The sequence below is a fragment of the Myotis nattereri genome, assembly GCF_964212035.1.
Source record: "Myotis nattereri genome assembly, chromosome: 18".
Classification (NCBI taxonomy): Eukaryota; Metazoa; Chordata; class Mammalia; order Chiroptera; family Vespertilionidae; genus Myotis; species Myotis nattereri.
The window spans coordinates 26,359,617-26,386,267 of NC_138093.1; the positions used below are offsets into that span (position 1 = coordinate 26,359,617).

Below are 26,651 nucleotides of genomic sequence, written 5' to 3' on the forward strand. Positions count from 1 at the left end.
AGAGCAAGCAAACAAATAAATAAAAATATGGATCGTATACAAATAAGTGCTGGGTGGAAAATTAAAGTAGGGGGATGCTCCTAGCAATTGACTATGTTAGGGTGGATGGTTAGTTAGGACTCCTGTGAGGAGGTGATATTTAGGGTGAGAACTTATTGACTCTAAGGAAATCGGGGAGAAGAACATTCCTGGTCGGGGAGAATACCAATGCAAAGGCAAGAAGGAAAGATAAGTAGGTATCGAACTCAGCATGGTACTTTTGTCCAAGTCTGAGGTAATACATTTATTTTTCTAATAGAACCACCTACATTGGAAGATCTGGAACCTCCATATAACACCCCATTCCAAGAAAGAGTGGCCAATCAGCGCATTGCATTCCCATGTCCTGCAAAAGGTGTGTAATACCCAGACATATGGGCATTGGCATAATGTCATATTTTTCCTTCTACACTGAGCCCACATCAGTTCATAAAATCCCACTTGAGAGTTCTTGTTATAATAGCGGGGCATAATAGAAACTAATCCCTCTTTCAAATAACAGCTGTTTGAATAGGTGTTTTCTCTTCAATGAAACGACTTGCTCCTTCAAACTTGCCTCATCTAGTATGTCTTCCATATAGTTCATGCTCTTTCCCATTACTTCTCATCTCTATTCTATCAGGCTCATTTAAAATGTGAATTATAAAGCATCATTTTATTACATCACTTATGCAGTCTGTTTGGTTGGGCAATCTTCGTGTTTATTCCTTTGATAGTATCTTATTTTCCCTCTTCCTTTATTTTTAACCGAAAACTCCTCATATATCTAGACTATTCGATTAATATAGTTTTTCCCAGTGAGCACCATGATTCACAAGAAAATGCTTTTCTTTTATTACTGTCATCTGAATGTTTTGATAAAATTAACTTTGTTCAAACTCTACACTAGAGATCATAGGTCTCTTAAGACTAATCAGGAATTAGAGGTACCCATGCCAGGGGAAATTATCTTGAAAGTAGCATATACGTTAGGGTGCAAATTATTTTTTCCTAGTATACTGGATCTTTAATAATGATTTCTAATTTTGTTGTAAAATATCACAAGGCTTTAATTCCTTTTTTAGGTACTCCCAAACCAACCATCAAATGGTTACGGAATGGTAGAGAGCTGACAGGCAGAGAGCCTGGTATTTCTGTCTTGGACGAAGGCACAATGTTGGTTATTGCTTCTGTTACACCATATGACAATGGGGAGTACATCTGTGTAGTAGTCAATGAAGCTGGGACCACAGAAAAAAAATATAACCTCAAAGTCCATGGTAAATACAGATAAAAATGCTAAAATCACAAAATTGGATATGTGACATTTTCAAATTATTATATGTTATACTCTCAGTGTAGTATTATGTAATGTGAATAGAAATGTTATCATTCAAAACTGGTGATCTGATTGTATTTATTGACTGATTTGATTAAAACTTCATGTAATTTTTTATTGTGACTTTAATATTTTTTAAAATTTTTATTGAATTTATCGGTGTGACATTGGTTAATGAAATAATACAGGTTTCAGGTGTACAACTCTATAAAACAACATCTGTATATTGTATTGTGCATTTACCACTCCAAGTCAAGTCTCCTTCCATCACCATTTATCCCCTTTTACCCTCTTCTACCTTCCCCCACCCACCTTTCCCTCCGATAATCACCTACTGTTGTCTGTGTCTATGAGTTTGTTTTTTTATTTGTTTAATCACTTCACCTATATCATTCAAAATTCAAATGGTAGAAAAATATATATAGTCAAAAGTATCATGATCAGGAGCTGAGTCATCTACTAATCCTCCCTAGGGCCAAAGAAAGTCATTAGCTTTATATTTATGTGTGTGTATCTTCCCAGAGATATTTATACATATACAAAGAAATATATATATATATACATTTTTTATCCTCGTTTTATTTTATTTTAATTTTTGGTTAATCCTCACCTGAGGATATTTTTCCCATCAAGTTCTAGAAAGAGTGGAAGGGAGGGAAGGGAAGAGAAAGAGAGAGAGAGAGAGAGACAGACAGACAGACATTGATTGGCTGCCCTGACTGGGGCCAAGAAATGATCCCACAACCCAGTTACGTGACCTTGACCTGGAATTGAACCCCAGAACCTTCTGTGCACAGGCCAACACTCTAACCATTGAGCACACTGGTAGGGCTATCCTCATTTTATTTATTTATTTATTTTTATGTATTTATATTTTAAATATATTTTTATTGATTTCAGAGAGGGTGGAGGGAAAGAGAGATAGAAACATCAATGATGAGAGAGAATCATTGATCGGCTGCCTCTTGCATGCCCCCTACTGGGGATCGAGCCCACAACCTGGGCATGTGCCCTTGATCAGAATCAAACCTGGGACCCTTCAGTCCACAGGCCGTTGCTCTGTCCACTGAGCCAAAACGGCTAGGGCTACCCTCATTTTATATCCATTACTCTGCACCTAGTCTATATTGCTAAAACAATCTATCTTTGGGATTATTCAAAATTCCTAACCCTTATTTATACCTACAGTTTATGGCTATGCCATTATTTACTTAACCTTCCTCTATTAATGATGAACATTTAGATTACCAGTTTTTTGCTATTGTAAGTAACACTTCAATGAAAATCTTGTACTTTTATCATTTTGTCAAAGCTGTGTACCTTTTAAAATTTGGTGGATATTGGCTTCCATAGACCCTGGGCAATATTCACTTATGTCAGGAAAGTAATGAGGCCCATGTGACTTAATTAAGACCCTAGTCATTTGTATTTTAAGTGATTTGTAGAATAAACAGGTCCTCCCTTCAATTTATCCTGAAGTGTATCCTCAGTTCAAAACTCTGAAAAAGAAAAATTCAATAAGGATTACTTATAAATATATTGGTCAAGACTTCATTTTCTATTAAGGCATGTGCTTGAAATATGACCAGCTGGTTTTAAAGCACAAATCTGATAGAATTTGCTTACTAATGGCCTGAGCAAAGAAATTTTATAAGTAATATTTATTATAAGGGTAACTAGCCATGACTCCTCTCTTTCTGCAGTTCCTCCAGTAATTAAAGATAAAGAACAAGTAACAAATGTGTCCGTGTTGGTCAATCAGCTGACCAATGTCTTCTGTGAAGTTGAAGGAACTCCCTCTCCCATCATTATGTGGTACAAAGATGATGTCCAGGTAAATGGAGACATCCACATATTCACCATTTCTTGCCTCTGAAAGACATCATTCAGATGTGACTTTCTTCTTAATAATAATATGGAAACTTTACTTGAATTTTTGGTTATGCATTCTAATTGGGATTGGAAATAACACTGAGCATTTTGGCTCTTAAAGGTGACTGAAAGCAGCACTATTCAGATTGTGAACAACGGGAAGATATTAAAGCTCTTCAAAGCCACTCCGAAGGATGCGGGAAGATATTCCTGCAAAGCCATTAATGTTGCAGGCTCCTCTCAGAAGTACTTTAACATCGATGTGCTAGGTAAGGGAAAACATTATTTTAAAAACACTACAAATCAGATGCATTTCTTACATAAGATAGAGTTGACTGAAAGAGTAAAGGGAAAAATAAATTGATAGGCTAAATATCTTCATATCACTCTATCATTATTTTGTCGTTAATATTTGTTGAACAGAACCATATTGTATGGAGATTTAAAAGGTATATTATTTATCATACAGAGACATCTATAGGTTTTTGGTACCATCTTATTCATAAAATCATCAATAACAACACTTGTCAATTTCTCTAGTTAGGTGGGCAGGAAATTCTCTGGGTAGTAACTCGGTAGGATGAGGCAGAGTAAGTACCATTCATGCTGTCGACATCTGAAGCTACTGAGCTGTACTTGAACTTGGATGATAGAAAATGCACCTAATCAATTTTTTGTAACTAAGTCACCTCAGCTCTGATTCTAGTTAATGGGGGAGAATTCTGAGAACAGGTACTAACTGTAATAAATTGGGTTAGAAAACATTTTTAATTTTTTAACAGTAATTATAAATTTAAAATTTTACAATTTAGTGTGTGAAATCATATGTGCCAATTTGAGTTTACATAGTGATAAAATGACTTCCTCTCTTCTCAATATTTTGCTCACCAAAATGGGCATATGATTTATAAGTCTGTGGTGGAAGGAGGAATGATACTGCATTAAAATTACCATACAAAACTGTTATAATAGGAAATTAATCTCTCTCATTAAACTTCTCAAAGTCTTAAGTACTTTGCATTTCCTGTACCAACATTCCCATTATTATATATAAGTATAGGCTATAAAATCTAAGTAATCTTTTCTGTCATTAGTCCTATTGACATCATTTCTCTTGACACACTCATTTGCTTTGGATTTTGTCTGGGCTGAGGACTCCCACATTTTTATCTCCAGCTCAGACTTCTCTGGCATGGTGAACTGAGTGGTCTCAATGAATGCCTATTCTGGTCACCTGTGGTGATTCCTATCGTAGTGACCAATACCTCCACCCATCCACTTGCTTCTGCCAGAACCTGGTATTCCTTCCTACCTCTGTCTCCCCTACTCCTTAAACCTACATCCTCTTAAATCTATTTCCTAATCCCATGTTAAATTATTTACTCCTTTCTATTTCCACTGTAAAGGTATCATTTATAAGCTGCATTAATATCATATAATAGCCTCTGAACTCTCCCCATCATCCACTCTTTGCTACGGGAATCTACTCTTTATGCAACAGCCGGTATGGCTGATCGTACCCTTCCCCTACTGAAACCCTCTAACAGCTGGAGATGAAACCCTTCATTTCAATGTAGATGAAGAACCAGACACCTTAGCATGATGTGAAGGGAGAAGATTCAAAGGTCAGGAAAGTGTACAGGAATTCTTCAATATGTTTGATAATTCCAAGAATAAAAACCAACAGAGCCAACACTATACTCAGATCCAGTTTTAGTGTAGGATCCCTGTAAAAGAGACAGGGGTGATATATTTTAAGCAGGACTATGGTGTGATATGTAGAATTTGAACACTCGTTATAAGATTGACAGTGGTTATGTCATTCATTAAAATGTATAGCAGTAGTAAATTGTATGAGCTTCACTACTCACTCATATTCTAAACTTCTTTGGTACATGGGTTTAATACTCCTCAAAATGATGAGTTTTGTACTACCAAGAATTGTCCTGCTATCAAATCTTTCATGAATGTATTCCTATACTTGAATTTAACTTTTGGTTCCATAGATGTGATATGAAAAAAAGATCCAAAGACAGAGAAACAGCGATCAGACTATTAATCCCCAGAGGGAAAGTAGGAGAGGGAGGGGGCAAGGGGAAGAGATCAACCAAAGGACTTGTATGCATGCATATAAGCCAAACCAATGGACATGGACAACAGGGGGATGAGAGCATAAGTGGGATGGGGGGAGGATGGGGATTTAATGGGGGGGGGGATGAGGACACATTTGTAATACCTTAACTAATAAAGAGTTTTTTAAAAAAGAAAGATTATTCTGTGATATGTTTAACAGTAAGTTCTTGTTGAAATACTGTAGAAATCATTGATTATCTGATCTCCTTCCCCCCACTCTTTTTGCAAAGTTATAGATTTTCATGATAATATGTATTTGTTCAAGTTCCACCCACAATAATAGGTGCCAACTCCGCCAGTGAAGTCTCAGTTGTCCTCAGTTACGACACCAGCCTTGAATGCCAGGTCAAGGGCACTCCCTTCCCAGTGATTGACTGGTTCAAAGATGGCAAGTGAGTATCTTTTCTTTATTTGTTACAAGGGTATTTATAGGAAATCGATGTGTAAACACATATGGATTTTCTCTTAATTATTTTACCTCACGGACTATTATTGAATGAGCATGACAGAAGATAATATTGCTCAAAAAGTGGTCTCAAAAACCTTACAATACCTTTTGTTTTTATGAATTACAAGGCTCTCTAATTGCTGGGGATTTTATTTTAGAAACATATGAAACTCAGGTTTATTATACATGAAATAGTCTGTCCACAGGATAAGAATTTTTAAAAAATAAAAAATGTAACATCCAAATGCAGAAGTGATTTTGCTTTGATATGGGAATTGTTTGAATTACTTAAAAAGAAAATGTGTTGCCCTGGCCAGTGTGCCTCAATGGCTAGAGTGCCAATCTGAGCACCCAGGGGTCACAGGTTCAATTCCTGGTCAAGGGCACATACCTGGGTTGCAGGTTTGATCCCTGTCCCTAGTCAGGGTATGCAGGAGGCAACCAATTGATGTATCTCTCTCCTCTCTCTCTCTCTCTCACTCTCTCTCTCTCTCTCTTTCTCCTTTGCTCGTTACCTCCTTCCCTCTATCTCTCCCTTCCACTCTATCTAAAAAGCAATGGAAATATACTTGGATGAGGATTAACAAAGAAAAAAGAAGGAAAAAGAAAAGAAAAATGTGTTTACTACAGCAAGATAGGAATACTTAATCTAGTTCTCTGTACAGGCAAAAAGGAACAACCACAGAAGAGCAGTCAGATGTTTCTTAGACTTCAAGGTCTGCTGAGCTTTGCCCACACTGATATAACTGCATGATTTGTATTGTTTGTGAGAGTTCATTCTCATGGCATGGTCACAATTCATGTGTTAAAGTAGTTCCTCAGAGCAGGTGTCTAAGACTAAGCAGCCAAGAGTAAAACTTTGCAGTCTAAATAAAGGACTGTATGCAGACTTTTTAAAGATCAGTAAGCCAAACAACAGCATAGAAAAAATGTATGGAGGGTATGAACAGGCAATTAAAAATATATTAAGTAGGTAATAAATGTATTAGAAGATGCTCACCCTCAATAATTTGGAGAATGTACACAAAAATCATACGATTTTATTGTTCACAAATCAGGCAAAAATAAAAAAGTAAAATTTGAAAAATATCATGTATTTGCTAGAGAATGGGAAATTTGGATATAGTACTCTGCTGGGGAGAATGTGAACTGGTACTATGAAAGGTACTACTGGTTTATTAATATAGCAATGCTTATAATTATGTATCGTGTGGTTAAGACACTGGTACTATTAAGATTTGAATGCTCTAGCCTGATCAGTGTGGCTCAGTGGTGGAGCGTCGAACTATGGACCATGAGGTCACAGTTCAATTCCTGGTCAGAGGACATGCCCAGGTTGTGGGCTCCATCCCCATTGGGGGGCATGCAGGAGGCAGCCGATCAATGATTCTCTCTCATCATTGGTGTTTCTATCTCTCACTCTCCCTTCCTCTCACTGAAATCAATAAAAATATATTTTTTTAAAAGAAAAGATTTAAATGCTCCTATGCTCCTATGCTGTCATGGAGCAATTACACCTTCAGCATTTAGAGCAGGAAGCAGTCCTGGTGTCCAAAGGACGGCCTTTGCATGTGGAGTTTCTCCTTCGATGATAATATCTAGATGATATTCCCTGCAAAGCTGTGATGGCAGAAAAGCGAAAACTACCTAAAGCACCACCTTAGGAAAATGAGTAGATAACTCACAACACGGTCATATTAGGAAGCACTGTGCAGCAGTTAAAAAGAGTAAGATCAAACTCTATGTACCAAAATTATCTCCATAGATATTGTTGAGTGAAAAGTAGAACAAGAACACAGTGCTATTTATGCACAAAAACGTTAGATTCCCTTGGAAATACATTTATGGGTGAAAATATTTAGGAAAACGTGGGAGAATACCAACCAAACTGATAATGGTGAGAGGTCTAGAGAGAAGACTCACATTAGGGGTAATAAACCAAGAAGCCCTTTCCTTATTGTAATGCTTACATTTTTTACTTCTTTAAATTATTATGTTACTTGCATAATTAACAATTAGTAAAAGTTTTAAAGTTACTTAAATTTGAATAACTGTATCAAGTATTCACTTCCTTAAACAGCTAAAATGCATTAAACTAAGGTACTTTGTTCTCTTAGCTTTTGAGAACTTTATAAAAATGTCATGCAAGAAGTAGTAAAGGATGCTAGCAAAGAAATGAAATGTGTTTCCATTTAATCTTATAGTCTGACTAGTGGCTTATTAATAGAGCAGTGCTTCTAATTAGGTATCATGTGGTTAAGTTACTGCAATTTTTTAAAAACTAGCTGTGAGTATTCCTAAAAAGAAGATCAATGGATTTTAAAGAGATGACTCTTGGGATATCATAGACTTTAATAACCATAATGTTTGAGTATTAAGTAAAGCTGTTGCCAGTTGTATAAAGTGAGCATTTAATAGTCAGTAAATGGCTCGGTAGCAGAAAAAGACTTCCTAGACAACTATATATGAGCTGCTTTTGTCATAAATATCTTTCAGTATTTATGATTAAAAAACCATTCATATTTACTATAATATCTACTTTTTAGAAAAGTTGGCCTGGTCATTGTCTTCAGTAAGTAATAACCATTTTTTTCTATTGTGAATACTTTTCCAGATATTGATATAGTGATAATTGGTTCAAAAACAATATTGCTCGGCCTGAAAGCTCCTATACTCTTGGTTTTTCTTTTCTAAATGATGGTAGAAATATTGGCTGTGCAAACCAAAACCAAACCAAAACAAAAAATACCATATAAAACAAAAGCAAAACAAGCAGAAGAAGAGAAAGAGGAAGGGATGAATGACTGAAGCAGATAATGATACTGCCAGTTTGCTATTAATATTATTCAACACTTTAAGTTCAAAATGAAGAAACTCTTCATCTTAAAGTAATAATTATCTCACTTGCATTAGTGGAGTAGTTTAATCATTCCATTCTTCTCAGTAGGAGTACCAAGTGCATCATTTTTTTCTAGATTTATACTAAAAAATTCAACTTTGATTTTTAACCTCATATGACAATGATTTTTGTTGTGATTAAGAAGAGAGGAAATATAGGAAAATAAAAATAGACTCATGGAATAAAATTTTATTTTTTCTAGGCCTTTATTTTTAGGAGATCCTAATATTGAACTTCTAGACGGAGGACAAGTTTTACATTTAAAGAATGTGCGAAGAAGTGACAAGGGGCGCTACCAGTGCACTGTGTCCAATGCAGCTGGCAAGCAAGCCAAGGATATAAAACTGACAGTCCATAGTAAGTGTGACTTTTCTATGCTTTTTATTGGTATCAGTTCTCAGTATGAATTGAAAAGCAGGGTTCACTCTAATATTAACTGTTCTTTTTTCAGGCTGAATAATTTAGAATGCTACTTTAGAATAAACAGTCTGTCTTTATGTGTTTTAGGCTAGAATGTTGCATCCAATTTTAATGCATTTTATCAATAAGGATGGACTTTTTTCAAGTGGTTTAGCGGTTTTTATATGATCTCACTTAAGAGATCACGGATTTCCTAATTGATTGGTATATACATAGACCAATTGTTTACATCCTTAAAGGGACATATTAAAAAGGCACAGTGCATTTTAATGTGCAGTGTGTTTATAACCTTTATCTTTAACAACCTTCCACAAACGGAAGGACGGGTCTCAGAAAAAGTATACATAAATTAAATTGAAACTGGAAGTGGCATTTATTTGGCAAATTTAAGCAATAGATGGATGTTATACTGTTCTACTGTCAACTGGAAATGTTCTTTGAGTTATTTTTCTCAATTTCACAAATACAGTCTTTTTAAGTATAAATGCTATTCCTTTGTAAAACATTTATGGAGGACAGGCAGTTATTGAACCCGTGTTTTTGGATTCATTGACGTATCATCTAATTAGGCTACCCAGCTGATTTAGAAAGTCTTCATCATTTGCATTTGCATCAAGGCCTGACAAACATTGCTGAAACTAAAATTTGAGCTCAGAAAATATATCCACTGCAAATTTGCAGCAGAATCGAGTGCATGGGAAATGTATTAAGCAGCTGACCATACTTGTGATTCAAACAGCAGAATGACTTACACAGTATAAATTTTGCACTTAAATGCTGTTTTTGTCTGCTAATTTTGGGTTGAATTCATTTAAAAAATTATCAAGCTAATAGCCAAACTAATTTCCAAAATCTTCCAGTATTCAGTACTAATATTTGAAGACAATTCTTCTCATTCAGAAAAAAATTTAGTCTAAGTTTTAAGTTCAAAAAATTATAATGTAACTTTACCACCATTAAGAAATTAAACTACTGTATTGTAGCAAAAGTGATTTTATACACCTTCTACTTCTAAAAAAAATGAAACTGCTGATGTTTAAATTCAGAAGAGCCAAAAAATATACCTTGAACACTGATATGTTCAATATCATATTAATATTTTGCACAAAGTGTTTGCTAATAAATAATGTAAGCAATAAAGATAGACTTTTGACGCCTTATATTTTAATAAGCTTTGTAAATTTGTCTTAGTCTTTTTCAGCCTCACCCATATTTTTACCACCATCAGTGTTTTTTAATTTTTGTTTTGTTTTGTTTTCTTTTACCATCAGTTTTAACACATCTTAGCAGATTTCCCGTCAGATTATAATGGATTTATGTTTTTTCAACTTCTTTGAAAACATTTTTGTTTGTAATTTTTATACAGAATATTCATCACTTTCTTCAGAGTTAACATTGAGTCCTCAAATAAACAACAACAAAAAAAACCCTAAGTGATGTCATTAACACCTGTCAATTTGTCAAATCCAAGAATAGTAGGTCTCGCCATAAATTATGTGTGAGAAAAATTTGTGTATGTGAATGTCTGTCACTGTGAACTAGTTCTAAGAATGGTTTTCAGAAAACATTGAGATACTCTGCTCAGCAGTCAGGTCTTGTTTTCTAATATCATCTCCACCAAAAGGAACCAAGGCTTCTTGGAGAAATGATTAATTCCAGGACAGGGGCAGGAATATGCAAGCAGCCCGGGGCATGTAGGGGACCAGAAAGTTCAAAAGTACTAAAGTAATAAAATAACATGGGTATGTCAACGGGACATAGGAGCCAACTGGAATAGCTTCCAATGGACGAAACTGGAACAATTCAAACAACAAAGGAAATAATATAGTATTAGATTATAACCCAAAATATAAATTAAGTTTTGGGGAGTCCATATTGATATAAATATGATTGGATAAATTGAAGAGGAGTGACAAATCTCCCATATAGAAGATTCCAAATAAATTATATAGGTATTCCCCTCTCAAGGACATAGAACGTAACTTTACCCCATAGGTATGAGCTGGGGAGAATGATTCCTTTCCAAAGACAGGGGGGAAAGGGAGCAACTCTACACTCGAAGAAACCTAGCGAAAAACTGTCTTGAACAGGTTGTCAAAATAGCATCACCGAGGATAAGTGTGCTGACAGCAGGTACCCTTGATTGAGAAAGTGCTTTACCTCTGTCATCTTTCTCCCAGACCCATAACCCTAGTCTAAGCATAAGAAAAACATTCCACAAAACATCCTATTCTAAAATAAAGTAATGTGGCCGAAACCGGTTTGGCTCAGTGGATAGGGCATCGGCCTGCGGACTGAAAGGTCCGGGGTTCGATTCCGGTCAAGGGCATGTACCTGGGTTGCGGGCACATCCCTAGTAGAGGGTGTGCAGGAGGCGGCTGATCGATGTTTCTCTCTCATCGATGTTTCTAACTCTCTATCGGATAGAGTCTATCCCTCTCCCTTCCTCTCTGTAAAAAATCAATAAAATATATTTTACAAAAATAAAATAAAATAAAGTAATGTGAAGGCACTAAGCGCAGGCACATGCCATTTGGTTTCTCTTAAATCGTTGCCATTATAGCGCAATCCTGGAATGACCATGTTCAGAATATGCAGCAGTTTCGAGCCACTTGAGTTGTTTTTCCGACAGCAGAGTCCTCATGTGGTGTGAGAAGCCAGGCATGCGGTTGCTGAGTAATGGAAGAGACACATGTAGCCAATTAGATGAGTAAAGTCCAGTGAATGAAGTCTTGGCAGGTCCAAGAAAAAGTAAGAAGCAAAAGTTAAAGACGCCACAGTGATCACCAGTAGCTGGTTCTGAAAGCACTTAGACCTTCAGTATTTCTTGGAGGCAGGGCATGCAGTTCTACCACACCTGATGATTTTGCTCCCTTGGCCCGATTTGAAACCTATTTCTCTCTACTTTAAGTGGCGTTTCGTTTTGTGTTGCTTTGGTAAGTGTAACGTTCTTAGACTGTAATGTCTACTGACTTAAATGAGTCCCTGAAACGAAAGCTGTGATGTTCTGCTTTATCCGAAACCCAGAAGGAGGGTGATAAAAATGGACAAAACAGGCAAGTCCTTATCAGCAGCTAAATCACAGGCTTCCTCATTATCTTCAATGTGTATTTGCTTTGAGTGCATCATTTAAACACCTGTCGCATTTAAGATTTTATGCAGCTGCTGAAGCCTAGAAAACTTGTTTCTGCTCCGAAATCCTTTGTAGTTCCACCCAGTATTAAAGGAGGGAATGTCACCACAGAAATATCAGCATTGATCAACAGCGTAATTAAGCTGGAGTGTGAAACACGCGGACTTCCGACGCCAGCTGTCACATGGTATAAGGACGGCCAGCCGATCATCTCCAGCTCGCAAGCACTTTATATTGATAAAGGACAGTTTCTTCATATCCCTCGAGCACAGGTCTCTGATTCAGCAACGTACATGTGTCATGTCAGCAATGTTGCTGGAACTGCTGAAAAATCGTTCCACGTGGACGTTTATGGTAAGGAACATATATGTGGCTTTAATCATCTCTCTTTCCACCTCTGCCTTCTAATATGCCAACTTCCAATTCCTTCAGTAATAAGGTCCTGGTGGATTTGATCATTTTCAATATGCATGGGTAGGAGTTAGAAGAGTTTATCCCATGATTTGGAAAAAATGTTTTCAAAAGTTACCGTTAGCAGGAACTGGTCCATTCATTTGGCCAACCATTTGGCCGTGGCACGTAGGGCTTCCAGACCATTTGACTTTTATGCGGAAGGTAAAAGCATTCTCTTCTATTTGCCCTTCAGAAGCCAGACATAGTAATATCCCACAAATATTTAGAATAGCTGTAGATCGGCTGAACCAAGGAATTCTTTCCTCAGCAGCCTAAGCCGGGGATGAATGGTAGGAGTCCTATTTCATTGAGACTCAAAGAATTGCTTGAAATATTACTTTTTTCTCACAGTTCCTCCAATGATTGAAGGTGACTTGGCAGTACCTCTCAATAAGCAAGTGGTTGTTACCCATTCACTGACACTGGAGTGCAAAGCTGCCGGCAACCCTCCACCAGTTCTCACCTGGTTAAAAGACGGTGTCCCCGTGAAAGCCAGTGACAATGTCCGCATAGAAGCTGGTGGGAAGACGCTAGAAATCACGAGTGCCCTGGAAGTCCATCGGGGGCAGTATGTGTGTGTGGCGACCAGTGTGGCAGGAGAAAAGGAGATCAAATACGACGTTGATGTCTTAGGTACCTAAGGATGTCACTATCTGGAGTCCCAGATTCATAGACAAACCTGACTAGTTTATTAAAGCTTTTTTTTTTTTTTTTGCCCTGCCAGTGTGGCTCAGAGGTTGAGCATCGACCTATGAACCAGGAGGTCACAGTTCAGTTCCCAGCCAGGACACATGCTCACTCTGGTTGTGGGCTCGATTCCTAGTAGGAGGCGTGCAAGAGGCAGCTGATCAATAGTTCTCTTTCATCATTGATGTTTCTACCTTTTTCTCCTTCTCCCTTCCTCTCTGAAATCAATAGAAATGTAGTAGAGTTGATTTTGGTGTTTTTTTCTTTTTTTTAGGGGGGGGGTCATGCATTAAATAAAATAATTGAGAATAAAATAATCTGCAGTAATAAAATAATTTAATTTTCTGTTCAACTCTGGACTGCACATTACTGAGTGTTGGATTTGTCACTAGAGTCCCAATATCCAAAACCCACATAAAGCTTCCACTGGTTTTGATAGAATCCTTTGCGTTTGTAAGTGCATAGTTGCATTTTACATCTGGGACCACATCTGCCTGCAGGAAGGGAGAGCATGGTCTTCCGTGCCGAGCACCGTGATGGACAGCAGGAAGCTTAGTCTGTGGGTCTCGGAAGTCATCTTGCAACCCTGAGTCTTACTTCTTTTAAATTGAAGGCTTTTGAATAGAGGCCTGGTTTTTGAGGTTCCCTCCTTTTATTCTTATGAAAATTAGCAACATAAAATATGAGTCAACTTTATATTCAGATGGTATCAGTAACACCATAGTGCTAGATGAATTGAGAAAAATCCGCAATATGTCAAATGTACATTCACTGACCCAGGCAAGTGTGGATTGTAAAATGTATTTAACATTTCAAATCCCCTTTGTGTACCCGTTACTGCGATACTTACCAACTTAGTGTTGCTTAAAGTGATGCTGTATTTTTTTTCTTGTATACATTTCACTGCATGTTACATCTCTGCTGTTTTCTAGTGCCGCCGGCTGTAGAAGGAGGAGATGAAACATCTTACTTCATAGTGATGGTTAATAACTTATTGGAGCTAGACTGTCAAGTGACAGGCTCTCCCCCACCAACTATCATGTAAGGGTTTTGGTATGTCTATTAAATACCTCCCACTTTTTTATTTGAGTGTTTCAGAGCTGTCTTGAAAGAGGGCCTGCGTAGCTAAAAAGCGGTTGTATAAAATTACATTCTTTATATTCCTCTTTTAATAGACACACACTATATGCAAGGCGACTTTTAATTGATACTCACAGGGTCTTTACATCTGCTCAATTAGAGGCATTCCTTTTATGCTCTTAGAAATTACATCTCCAGTTTATAGAAACAGACTATTAAGCAGTCTGTTAACTCTTCCTGGGACCCTGAAATGTTTAATGAACAACTAAGTAGAAAGAAATATACCAGACATATTAGGGAAATAGTTAACGTGCATATATGTTTACTGATTCTATTTTCTCATTCCTTCATTCACAAAGCATTTCTTGAATATTTATCTCTCATTTCCAAAGTGCTATAGGAAATGCAATTAAGGAACAGTCAACTAAGGGAATAAAATATGTTCACCTATGATTATAAAACTATATGGAACGCTATATCATTTCAGGGTTTTATTTTACAGATGTGTTAGGATTGTGTTCATTTCACTAGTTAATATTATTTAAACATTTCAAGTGAATAATATTTAGGGGCATTTACCTCGTTTTATAACCTAACATTAACAGATGAATGAAGAACTCAAGACATGGTTATTGGGATCCAGCAGTATGCCAACTTCTGTGTTACCCTGGGTTTCTTTTTTTCCTTTCCCCATGTACAGTTTATTTTATAAAGTAAGAAAATAGGAAATTAGGCAGATGCATAATTGAAAATTTATATATGTATATGTATAAAATATATAAATGTAGTTTCTTTAAGATATATATATGTTAAGATATATGTGTTGCAGAGCTATATATATATATATATATATATATATATATATCTTAAGATATATATATATACATACACACATATATGCATATATGAATATATATATATATATTTTCCAGGGACTTAATCATTTAAATACATGTCCATACTTCTTTTCACCTTGTTTCTATAGGTGGGTGAAGGATGGCCAGCTAATTGATGAAAGGGATGGATTCAAGATTTTACTGAATGGACGCAAACTGGTCATTGCCCAGGCCCAAGTGTCAGATACAGGCCTTTATCGGTGCGTGGCAACCAACACTGCTGGAGACAACAGGAAGGAATTTGAAGTGACTGTTCATGGTAGGCTGAAGAAGGGACAAGAGCATTTCATTTAAAATTAATCTTTGCATTGTTTCATTAGCTAGTTCACATTGTAGCTCTGGATAACTCTTGAGGTGTGGAGAATAATGTAAAGAATGTGATTTGCGCCCTGGCCAGTGTGGCTCAGTTGGTTGGACGTTTTCCATGCTCTGAAAGGTTGCTGGTTCGATTCCTGGTCAGGGCACACGCCCAGGTTGCAGGCTCGACCCCCAGTAGGGGGTGTGCAGGAGGCAGCCCATCAATGTTTTGCTCTCATGTTGATGTTTTCCCTCCTTCTCCCTTCCTCTCTCTCTAAAAATCAATAAAATAAAATAAAAAGTGAATTTGACCTGGCTGGGGTTCTCAGTTGGTTGGAGAGCCATCCTGTATACCCCCAAAAGGTTGCAGATTTGATCCCAGGTTGGGACTCATACGGGAGGCAACTAATCGATGTTTCTCTGTCACATTGATTGTCTGTGTCTCTCTCCCTCCCCCCCACCTTCCTCTTTCTCTAAAATTAATGAAAACATATCCCTGGGTGAGGATGAAAAAAAAGGGGAATTTGAATTAAATAATGGTAGATTTTTAAGTCACTTTATTAACACACTTTCCCAAGAGATACCATGTGAATGCATAGAGAACTGAAATGTTAGGATATTCTGCATAGAATGCCAGGTCTGTGGAATGATCCTAAGTAAGATAAAAGAGGGAGGCAGAAAATTCCGCATCAGAGGGTTATGTCAGCCTTGAAGGGTTTTGCCAAAACAGGAGGGAGTGTGAATAGAGTCATTTCCAGAAATGGAGGCTGAGGGTGTTATGCAGGATCCGGGGCATCTAAGTGCATTCACAAAACTGGCACGTGAGTGTGAAAACCATTACTGCAGCGACAGAAGCAACTTTCTGGCGGGTTATTATGTGTCTCACTTGCCAGCAGAGCCTGGGAAGGAGGGACTGGAACGAGAGGCCAGGGAGCCATTTGGAAGTCATCGCAGAGGTTTCTATGAATGTCAAGTTCATTTTCCCCTCTCCATGCAGATGCTGTTTTCCTGCCTTTTCAGTCCCGTGATGGAATATAGCGATCCTGTTTCACAGTCCCAGTTCCGATTCCTGAGTGAGGGAAGCTGGCAGGGCCAGCTTAAAGCAAGTGGTCATCCTGGGTTCAGTCAGCCTTGCTGGGGGCAGGGTCACCCACTATAAATATGGGTGCTGGTTTAATGAAGGAGCTCTCGAGAAGGGGAGGGTCATAATAAAGAGGGGAAAAGTGTAAGTTAAACATACATGTGGATTGCTGTTGCTGCAAATATATTGTACTCATTCTTTTGAGAAGTAGGGTTTTATAATTAAGAAATAAGTACTCGCTAAAGTATAAATTAACTTCATGGGGTAAAATTATTTCATGTTTTGTTTACGTTTTTACAGTTTCTGGTTTCATTTTGCATACAGATTTTTAAGTGTCTGACTCTCACCCCACTGATTATGGTTTTTTGTTTCCTCCCTTCCTCTCTCCATCCCTCCCTTCTTCTCTCTCTATCCCTCCCTCCCTCCCTTCTATTCTACTTTCTTCCTCTCTTGAATCTAGTTCCTCCAACAATCAAATCGTCAGGCCTTTCTGAGAGAGCTGTAGTGAAATACAAGCCTATCACCTTACAGTGCATAGCCAATGGCATTCCCAATCCATCCCTTACATGGTTAAAAGATGGCCAGCCTGTGAGCACTGCCCAAGGAAACTTCAAAGTAAGTAGAAATATTAGTGAGCCCCAAATGAGAAAGCTACACAGATCTCCCATGAGTAGCACATACTTCTTTCCCAATTGTAGATTTTCCTGTCGTACGGATTTTGCCGAAAATTTATTGAAACAATATGTGTTTTCCTTAGCATTTTTAAGAGCATTTCACTTAATATTTTCATATGAAGAATGGAATTAATTAAAAACTAATAACTTGAACAGTCATATCCATTTTTAATTTATTAGTTGGTACTTTTATTATTTTGATTGATGACTATCTTAACTATTGAAAAATTAGTGTTTTATGAGTGAATAGTGTTCATCAATACTGCGCATCCCCAATATGTTCACCATAAACTAAGATTAAGGTAAAGACACATCTATATAGACCTAACTGAAAAATATATTTTAACCAGTGTTAAAAGCTTCAAGAGGGCAGAGATTATATAGCTGGTATATAACTGTATCTCAGTACATGTTTGTTAAGTATATAGATAGATGATAGATAGATACATAGATTCCAAATCTAGATAATTTAAATGATGCATTTAAAACCAAGATTAATACATATCGCTACTAGGTTCAAGTTACTTGATTAATGTGTGTATGAACTTGGCTTGTAATAAGTTTTCAATAGGGAGGAATGTGCTGAGTTCTTTTCTCAGTAAAATAGGTGGATATCTGATCATTTATTGTTCCTATTCCCAATCCAACGGAAGGAATCTTAGACTTTGGCTAGTGAAAGATTTAGTATGTAGCCTTCAAACATCGTGAAAGTAAACAACTGTTTACTGGAAATAGACATTTATCACATAATCATACAAAAGTATAATTGCACAAGTGTAAAGAGTAATTTTAAGAGAAAATATAGAGAAGTATAACAACAGATAATGAGAAAAGCCTTTAAGCATGTGAGTGATTTATGGAGACAGCCTGTGAGCAGAGATCTGAAGAATACGTAGGAGTTAAATGGGTGAATTAGTGGAAGAGAACTAGTAGGTTAATTCAGAGAAGGTGTACATAGGCAAGCAATTTAAAGTAAAGGAGAGGATAACAGCTCTTAAAGACCTGAAAGCAGCCAGTGGAGTAGGAACAGAGAGCAAGAATGAATGGTATTAGGGGAGACCAGAGAGAGTAGGTAGGAGGTATTTAAGGAATATTAATGATTTTATTTTTACTGCAAAGCAATGGGAGATCTTTGAAAGGTTTTAAGAGAGGAGAGACATGATCAGGGTTGCATTTTAAGTAGTTACCCAGGCTCCTTTTGGAGAATGAATTGAAGGATCAGGAGTAGATATGTGGAAATCAATTAGGATTTATTTGTGTGGGAGAGAGAGAAGATAGAAATTTGGACTCACATACTGGCCACAGAAATGAGGATAGGTGGTTAGATTTGAGAGTTATTTATTGTTTATATTATTAGGGCTCAGTGATAGATTGCTTATGAAAGGTGAGGGAGAGGGAAGTGTCAAGGGAAACTGAGGAATCTAACCTACACAAATGCATAGATTGTCATGACACTCAGTGACATAGGAGGCTCTGGAGGAGGACGAGTGTGCGGGGCGGGGGGGTGGGGGGGGTGGCGGGGGGGGAGAGGGACCTGTGATTTGAGTTTTAGATTTTGGGGGTTGAGTTGACTTTGAAACAAACTAGTGAAAATGTCAAGTAGACCATTGAATATGTGTTCCTGAAGCTCAAAGGAGAGGTCTGGCTGGAGATGCCGACACTTAGATGATATTTGAAACCATGGACACAGTTGATTTGATCCAAGGGAAGAATAAAGGGTAAGAAATATGAGAAAGAACTGACCGAGTTCAGAGTCCTAAGAAATCATGGCATTTAAAGGCTATGTACAAAATTCCAGAAGGGAATATAAACATATGAATGTGCTGCTTAACATATTTAGCACGTATGGCTGGAGAATAGTGGGAGTTTACATGGGAGTGTATGGAGAGAAGATCATTTGGGGTCAGAATGTGGTAAGCCTAGAGGGCTATGTTGAGCTGGGATTTCATTCTGGGCAAAGTAGTGAGCCATGAACAAGCTTTGAGGGAGGACTGGTAAAAGGATCAAATTTACATTGTGGACAAATTATTCTGGCAACGGCATGCAAGATAGATTAAGAGTTTGGGAGGTTGGAGACACTGGAATATAAATTAAGCTATTATAATCCCACAGTGGCTGTGAGAATGGAAAATAAGGGATCTGAGAAACATCGAGTGGTATAGTTAATAGGAGAGCCATAGTGGGCTCCAAAACCTAGACAACTGGGAGAAGAGTGGGTGCCATTCAACAAGGTTGGAAGCATGCAATGGGAAGTAGGTTTAGAGATACAGGAAATAATTATAAGCTTTGTTCGGGACATGTTAAATTTTGTGTGCTAACCTGTCCAGCAGATAGTTGGAACCACAAGTGCTGAGCTCAGGAGAGAAGTTGAGGCCAACACTGTAAATTTAGGAGTCTGCACAGGATTCTTCACTGAAGCCAAGGGTTTGGCTGAAAACTATCAGAAAATTAAGTTTCCTCTTTCTGGGACAGATTCTGTAAAGTCATCTAAGGAAGTCAGAGAATGAGAACTAAGGGAAAATACTGTGTCTTCAAAACCCAGAAAGTAGAGTGATTCAAGGAAAAGGTCAGTCCACAATGCCAAATGCTATAGATGATGAGAAGAGAGGAGGAGCTCACTGCATAGGCTGCTGGGTATTTGTCATTGGAAGTTACCGGTAGCCTCTGAGTAGAGTTTCAAAAAAAAACCCACTGAATCACCAGTTCCAACATGATGAAGGACAGTTGCAATAAATTTAGGAGGGATGTAAGGAAAAACAGGAAAATATTTATCTGCATTTTCATTAATTACACTTTATAATTTTTTACTTTTTTTCTGGTACCCACAACCATTTAATAATAATAAAAAAAGATTGTTGTTTTAAAACTTTTTATGAAGTGTGATATAAATGTGACTGTGTTTTCTCAAATAGCTTAAATTTTAATCACATAACTCATAATGCTAAAGTCTTTTATTCAGTGGAGTTTTATGACTCTACCAGCAGGCTAGCCTTAGGTTATTTTGCATTTTCCAACCAATAAGAAAAGCTCTTTAATAAAACGAGTCTATTTTCTCGTGCAGGATGAAGTGATCTGGCTCTAATCTTCTAAGAGAAAATGAAGATAATGGCATAAAAATATAATTAGATATCATAAAGTTAAATGAGTTTGTCTATCTCTACAAAGGTTTTCAAGCCCAAGATTAAGTACCAAATGCTGCTATGCTTTCTGCTCCCAATTAGATACAGTCTTCTGGTCGAGTTCTACAAATTGCCAAAACCCTGATGGAAGATGCTGGCAGATACACATGTGTGGCCACCAATGCGGCGGGGGAAGCCCAGCAGCACATTCAACTGCACGTGCATGGTAATGCCATCCCCACGTCCTGACAAAAGTATATTTCTTTGTCTTTTTATTTTAAAACACCGTGGGCTCATTTTTATTGAATTACGCTGTTAAAAAGAATAAGTGTTTATTTTAGTCTGTATAAAAAAACTTAGGTTTTTGTTTTATTTACGTTATTGTAATTATAATTGCTCGTCTTAAGATCTTTAGTTTTCAGGTTGACAAATGGGATATGCCAGAGCTCATAAATAAATACACTAGAACACCCTCCTCCCCCGTGCACTAGTTTCATGCACTGGGCCACTAGTAAATAAAAAAATAAATACACTACCCTATATTGGAAAGTATTCGAACTCTGTTGACAACTTTCCGCAGAAAACTTTTGTTGAAAAGGCAGAAGTTGCAAGGTTGTTCCATAGGGTTGTCTGTGATCTTCTTGCCTGTAAGAGGGATTTTGTGAGTCGAAGCTAACCTTGACGCAGGATCTTCTCTCCTGGTGACCTAGGACCACCTCATGAATATTACAGCTTCACAGTAAACTTGGAAGACTGACCTTGAATATAAGACTTCAGTCCCTGGAGAGTCATCAGAAAGGGCCAAGAAATACAGACTTGGACCTTCCTGAGTCAGCCAAAGATATTTGTAGAGAGTTATTCAAGATCTCCACCTATGCAGTATTCATTTTCTCTAATTCTAATTGCTGTTAAATCATTAATTAATTAATTAATTAATTCATATATTCACTCCACATTTACTAAACCATTTAACCTAAAAGAATGCCTTAGCACCTACCTTAATTCCAGGTACATAGTAGGTGGTCAGTAAATATTTAACAAATGGAAGAATAAACAATAAGTTAATAAAAAAAATTAGAACATTGAATTCTTCTAATCTATTTCTTTACATGTTTTCTTTTCTTTAAATTGGCCGGTTAAAAGATTCAAATGATCAGTTCCCTAAGTGTTCCCAGTAAACCAATTTATTCTCTCCCCAGTTCCCTAAATATGAACATCTAAGTTATGGATGTCATACACACAAACCATGTTCCTTAAGAGGATGATTGTAACCATCTTGGAATTAGCTTACCATGCTTAAGGCTTTGGTGACAGGCTAACCCTACTCTCCCTTAAATGGCCTTGAATTTATCTTGTTCCTCCTAAAGTCTAATATCTGTCCCCAGGGTTCTTTGGCAGCTATCTCCAGCACCTACTCAGATCTGCGCTTCCATCTAAGAGTATGCTGGGGTGGGCTTGCTCTGCTTTCCCCATTTTCCTACCCAGCGGCTCTTTTTTTCCTCCTGGTATAAACTGTTTGTCTTCTCCTTTCCAACATTCCAGTCCTTATCTGGTCTCCATTGGCTAAGAGGAAACAGGGAAGTGGGATAGCTTGTTATGTTGCAATCATCTCGTGCACTGGGGTCCAGCTGACGTTGGTTTAAATTCTGTGCTAACTGTGATCTAGGTTACCTGGAGCAAACAAATTTATTTTCTCTGAATATCTGACTTGTGGAGTGCTTTTGAGGATTAGAGGCGTTCGATATAAAATATCTCCCACCTCTACTCTCTCAGGTTATCAAAAAGAAGGGTGTTTTTGTCCTCTAGAATGACTTAAAGTACTTAAATGATGATTCTTTCATGAAGAACAGAGTGTATGTCTCCAGAACCAGGAAGAAGTAAACTTTATTGTTTGGGAAACCCAAACTTTAATGTTCATAAAAATCGTACATGCTGCATGTTAAAAATACAACTTCCTGGGCCCAGTCCCAGGTCTTCTGAAACAGCATCTCTGATACAAGTGGTCTGTGTGCCATTACTTGGAGAAACATTGGCCCAGACTCTAAAGACTCACCTAGAGTCTTGCCAGTGTAGTCAAGAATGACTGAAAACCAGAGTGCAGGAAAGAAACCAAGCATCCCATCCAATCCGGAGCAACAGTAGAAGAGGAAAAGCAGAATCAATACACAAGTCTATAAACCGAGGGTCTGATTGTGGTAACACCGTGTATGTTAGCAGGAGATGCAGTTGGGGTACACACGGTTACATGGAAAATAATCAGAGAGTAAGGGACCAAGCTCGAAGACATCTGGGTCAGTGTGAGAAGAAAGAACCAGAAGGTGAGTCAGGATTTATTTTAAGGATTTATTAAAACAATCTCCTTTATATGAATAAAAGCAAGATACTATACTAGCTGAAAATGTTTCATCTCATACCATCTTGACTTGTCTGGATAACAGTTCATCAGCCTGAATTAATAATAAAGTGAACTTTAAATGTAATACTTATTATGACCAACCTGGAGGAATAGTTGGCTATGTGAATGTGACAGGAATCTGGAGAGACAGCTGGAATATCATCTTGACACTCATGACTGCAATGGTGCCTTGAATACAAATAACTCCAAATTTTATGTCTTCTTTGTTACTTGTGTTATTAAAGTCAGCAAGAATTGGAGATGTTAAAAAAAAAAAGTGTAGGAATTTCTAAGGGATTAGTGGATGACAGATTTCCAAAAGATCTCAGAGGTTAAAATGACAAGTTAATCTGATGTGGGAAACCACATAAGAATAGGGTGGAGAAGACGGGTTTAAAGACACCACACATTGAAATACTAGCTGTATTAATGGCTTTCTTCAATTACTGTAGAGATGATAACTCAGTTTCATAATAAAGTTAATCAATCTTAGAAATCAGTAATAGAAGCTTATAACATGAAAACCAAGAGAGGAATTGATTCTGTTATACTCTTGCTCTCTGAATGCTTCCAAAGTGATATATCTAATTCTGTTATTGTATATTAAAAGGGACACTGAAAAATCTATAAGAAAGCAGATATCCTTTAATTTAGTTCATTCATTAATTTATTCAATCAATTCTATAGTTGCCTTTTAGTTAAGATTTGTTTTTATCCCCATCTTTATTGTTGGGGTAATACATTCAGCAAACGAGCATCTATGACAATTGTCATCCAAAAGTGTTCAGTCCTAACAAACTCAGCCTTCCAGCTGTTAATATTTTTCTTTCTTATAAAAAAGACTAGTGGCCCAGTGCACGAATCCATACACATTGAAAAGAAGTTAATTAGAAGAAATATTTTAATATTGCCATTTGCCCTTTCTCTATAATAGAAGTGTCAACCAAATTCATGATCGACAATGACAGATGGAAACACACGCATGTGATTGGCACCAAGGAGAGCTTTCTATGTATCACACATGTGCGAGTCAACTTAGGCTTTTATATATGTAGATCATAGATGATTCCATTATTCTCAAGCATGGGAAAAAGTCTTTCTAAAAGGTGAAGTAAGGGTCCAGGGTCTCCTGGACTGAAGACCAAGTCATGATCACGAGAAGAGGAACGTTCTTATGATTCCCTGGGTTTTCCAGGGGAGTTCTATGCATCACAAGAGGCAGAGACTCTCAGTAGGTGGTCCTCTTGATTATCAAGGTTTCATAATTCTGGAAGTCCTAATTCTCTAGACCAAGATAAGAAATCATATCTAAACCTCAGGTATTTGCCAAGTGAGACAGATGTTTCCACACACAAACAATAATATGGCTCAAGCATTTATTTCGTCTGCACTTAATTGTTTCCGGGGGAAAAATCAGCCATGATGAAGCACTCAGAAGTATTATGTGGTGGATAAAAGCCTGGGCTTTGAATTGGGTTCATATATTTCCAAGTGATAGCTGTAGAACACTGAGTTTAGATGTTAACTGTTTGAAAGTTCAGTTTCCTCACCTGTAAAATGGGGAGGAAAATGATAATGCCATAATCAGGGAGGTTATTGTGAGGATTAAATGAAAGACTATGTGTGCAAAGCTTAGGCTGGTGTTTGGTTCCTAGTCATCATCTGTAAAAAGTACCTTAACCCCGTTTGAGCCAAACATATATTTGGCGCCTGGCCCTTCTCCCTGCACCAACATTTTAACAAATATATCTAAAGTCCTTTACTGTTGGCCAGAAACCATCTGGGGTCTGTATGAGTTGTCTGCTGAAAACATTAATGGAGCTCCCCTTGATTTAATTTTATTATTTTAAAGTATTTGCTTGGCGAACATCTCCTAACACCCACTTAAAAAAGGTTTCTCTATCATTTCTGTGTTTTACTTACTAGCTCACTTGTGGCCTAAAGGAGACTTGGGAATATTGTAGGAGGAACATTTTTTTTTCTTTCTTCATGGGTAACTTCAGTTCAGGACTCTACTATACTGTTTTCTTGGTTTAGATGAATTTATTACTCTGTCATAATCCTGGTGGTTAGGGAGGATTAACTCACCCATATTACTTTTACATCAGTTATGTATTAATTCAAATTTAACCAAGATTTGAAAAAGTCAATTCATGCCTTTGAGTGGATGAAGTAATAGGCAGAATCTAGCCTATGATGTGTCCAGAAGAAGGTACTGTGGTTTTGGCATGATGTGGCTTTGGAGGAAGGAAAATAGTGGGGAAAAACCAACAAGTTGCATGGAATTCGACCTCCTGCTTGGAGTATGCAGACATTTTCTCATCTTTAGCATAACATATTGTTACCTTACTAATACGTCTGTCTAGAAAAGTGTTCACTTAAATTCAAATTGCAAGACTATCTCTTTAAATGCTAGAAGGGAATAATTGAAATTACATTTGTTGAGAAGACTATTTTTTTCCATTGAATGGGCTTGGCCCTCTTTTTGGAAATTATTTGACTTTAGATATGTGTTTATTTCTGTGATCTCAAATCTATTTTATTGCTTAAATGGCTTTACTTATGTCTGTACCACACTCTCTCTTTTGTTCATTTCCCTCCAGCTTTATTGAGGCATAATTGACAAATAAAATTGTACATATTTAAAGTGTGATGATTTTATATATGTATACTTTGTAGAATGATGACTACAGTCAGATTAATTAACACATCCTTCACCTTATGTATTTATGTGTGTGTTGATAACGCTTAAGATCTACTCTCTCCCAGTATTATTGCCATGCTATACTTTAGAACCCCAGAGTTTATTCATCTTATAAATGAAGGCTTGTACCTTTTGACCAGTATCTCCCAATTTCCCCCATCCCCAGCTCCTGGTAACCACCATTCTACTCTCTGTTTCCGTGAGTTTAACTTTTCCACATATAAGTGACATCATATAGTATTTGTCTTTCTCGGTCTGGCTTATTTCACTTAACATCACATCCTATAGGTTCATCCATGCTGTTTCAAGTGGCGGGGTTTCCTTCTTTCTCATAGCTGAATAATATTCTTCTGTGTGTGTGTGGGTGACATCTTTTATCCATTCACCTGTTGATGGACACTTAGGGTATTTCCATATCTTGGCTTTTGTGAATAATGCTGAAATGAACACGGGTGCAGATATCTCTTTGGGAGGCTGGTTTTATTTTATTTATCATTAAGCACTGGTCACTGGTCTTTTATTCCTAACCTGAGATACTGATTTTATTTCCTTCTTATATATACCCAGAAGTGTGATTGCTGGAACATATGGTAGTAATTTTAATTTTTTTGAGGAACCTGCATACTGTTTTTCATAGTTGCTGTATCGATTTACATGATAGCAGCAGTGCACAGGGGTTCTCTTCTCTCCACGTCCTCGCCAATTTATATGAGTGAGTTACGTGTCTGGGCTTCTTGCAGAACCACCCAGCCTGGAGGATGCAGGGAAGATGCTGAATGAGAGCGTGGTGGTGAACAACCCTATACAGCTGGAGTGTAAGGCTGCAGGGAATCCCTTGCCTGGTATGTTTACTTGTGGACTCTATGACTTATTAACACTTTAAGATTTCTGGGAATAGTTAAATCTGTTTATGAGCATAATATAGTAATTACTAATAAAGAAAGGTTATAGATACATTTCAGGGTAGTATTTTCAAATTTTCATTACTTTAAATGAATAATTA

General features: G+C 37.2%; 1 protein-coding gene across 1 annotated transcript in view; it reads left to right on the forward strand.

Annotated features, from left to right (window-relative positions):
* The window catches only part of HMCN1 (hemicentin 1), a gene marked incomplete at its 5' end in the record, with an annotated part of 289,007 nt that overhangs the window by 130,913 nt on the left and 131,443 nt on the right, over positions 1–26,651 (forward strand). Inside the window, 13 exons of the mRNA XM_081113289.1 lie at positions 299–394; positions 1,104–1,298; positions 3,061–3,191; positions 3,351–3,498; positions 5,628–5,754; positions 8,912–9,066; positions 12,338–12,616; positions 13,067–13,348; positions 14,335–14,443; positions 15,468–15,637; positions 17,217–17,371; positions 20,652–20,775; positions 26,389–26,490. Of these exons, the coding sequence (XP_080969415.1) occupies positions 299–394; positions 1,104–1,298; positions 3,061–3,191; positions 3,351–3,498; positions 5,628–5,754; positions 8,912–9,066; positions 12,338–12,616; positions 13,067–13,348; positions 14,335–14,443; positions 15,468–15,637; positions 17,217–17,371; positions 20,652–20,775; positions 26,389–26,490 (2,073 nt within the window). The remainder of the gene's footprint in view (positions 1–298; positions 395–1,103; positions 1,299–3,060; positions 3,192–3,350; positions 3,499–5,627; positions 5,755–8,911; positions 9,067–12,337; positions 12,617–13,066; positions 13,349–14,334; positions 14,444–15,467; positions 15,638–17,216; positions 17,372–20,651; positions 20,776–26,388; positions 26,491–26,651) is intronic.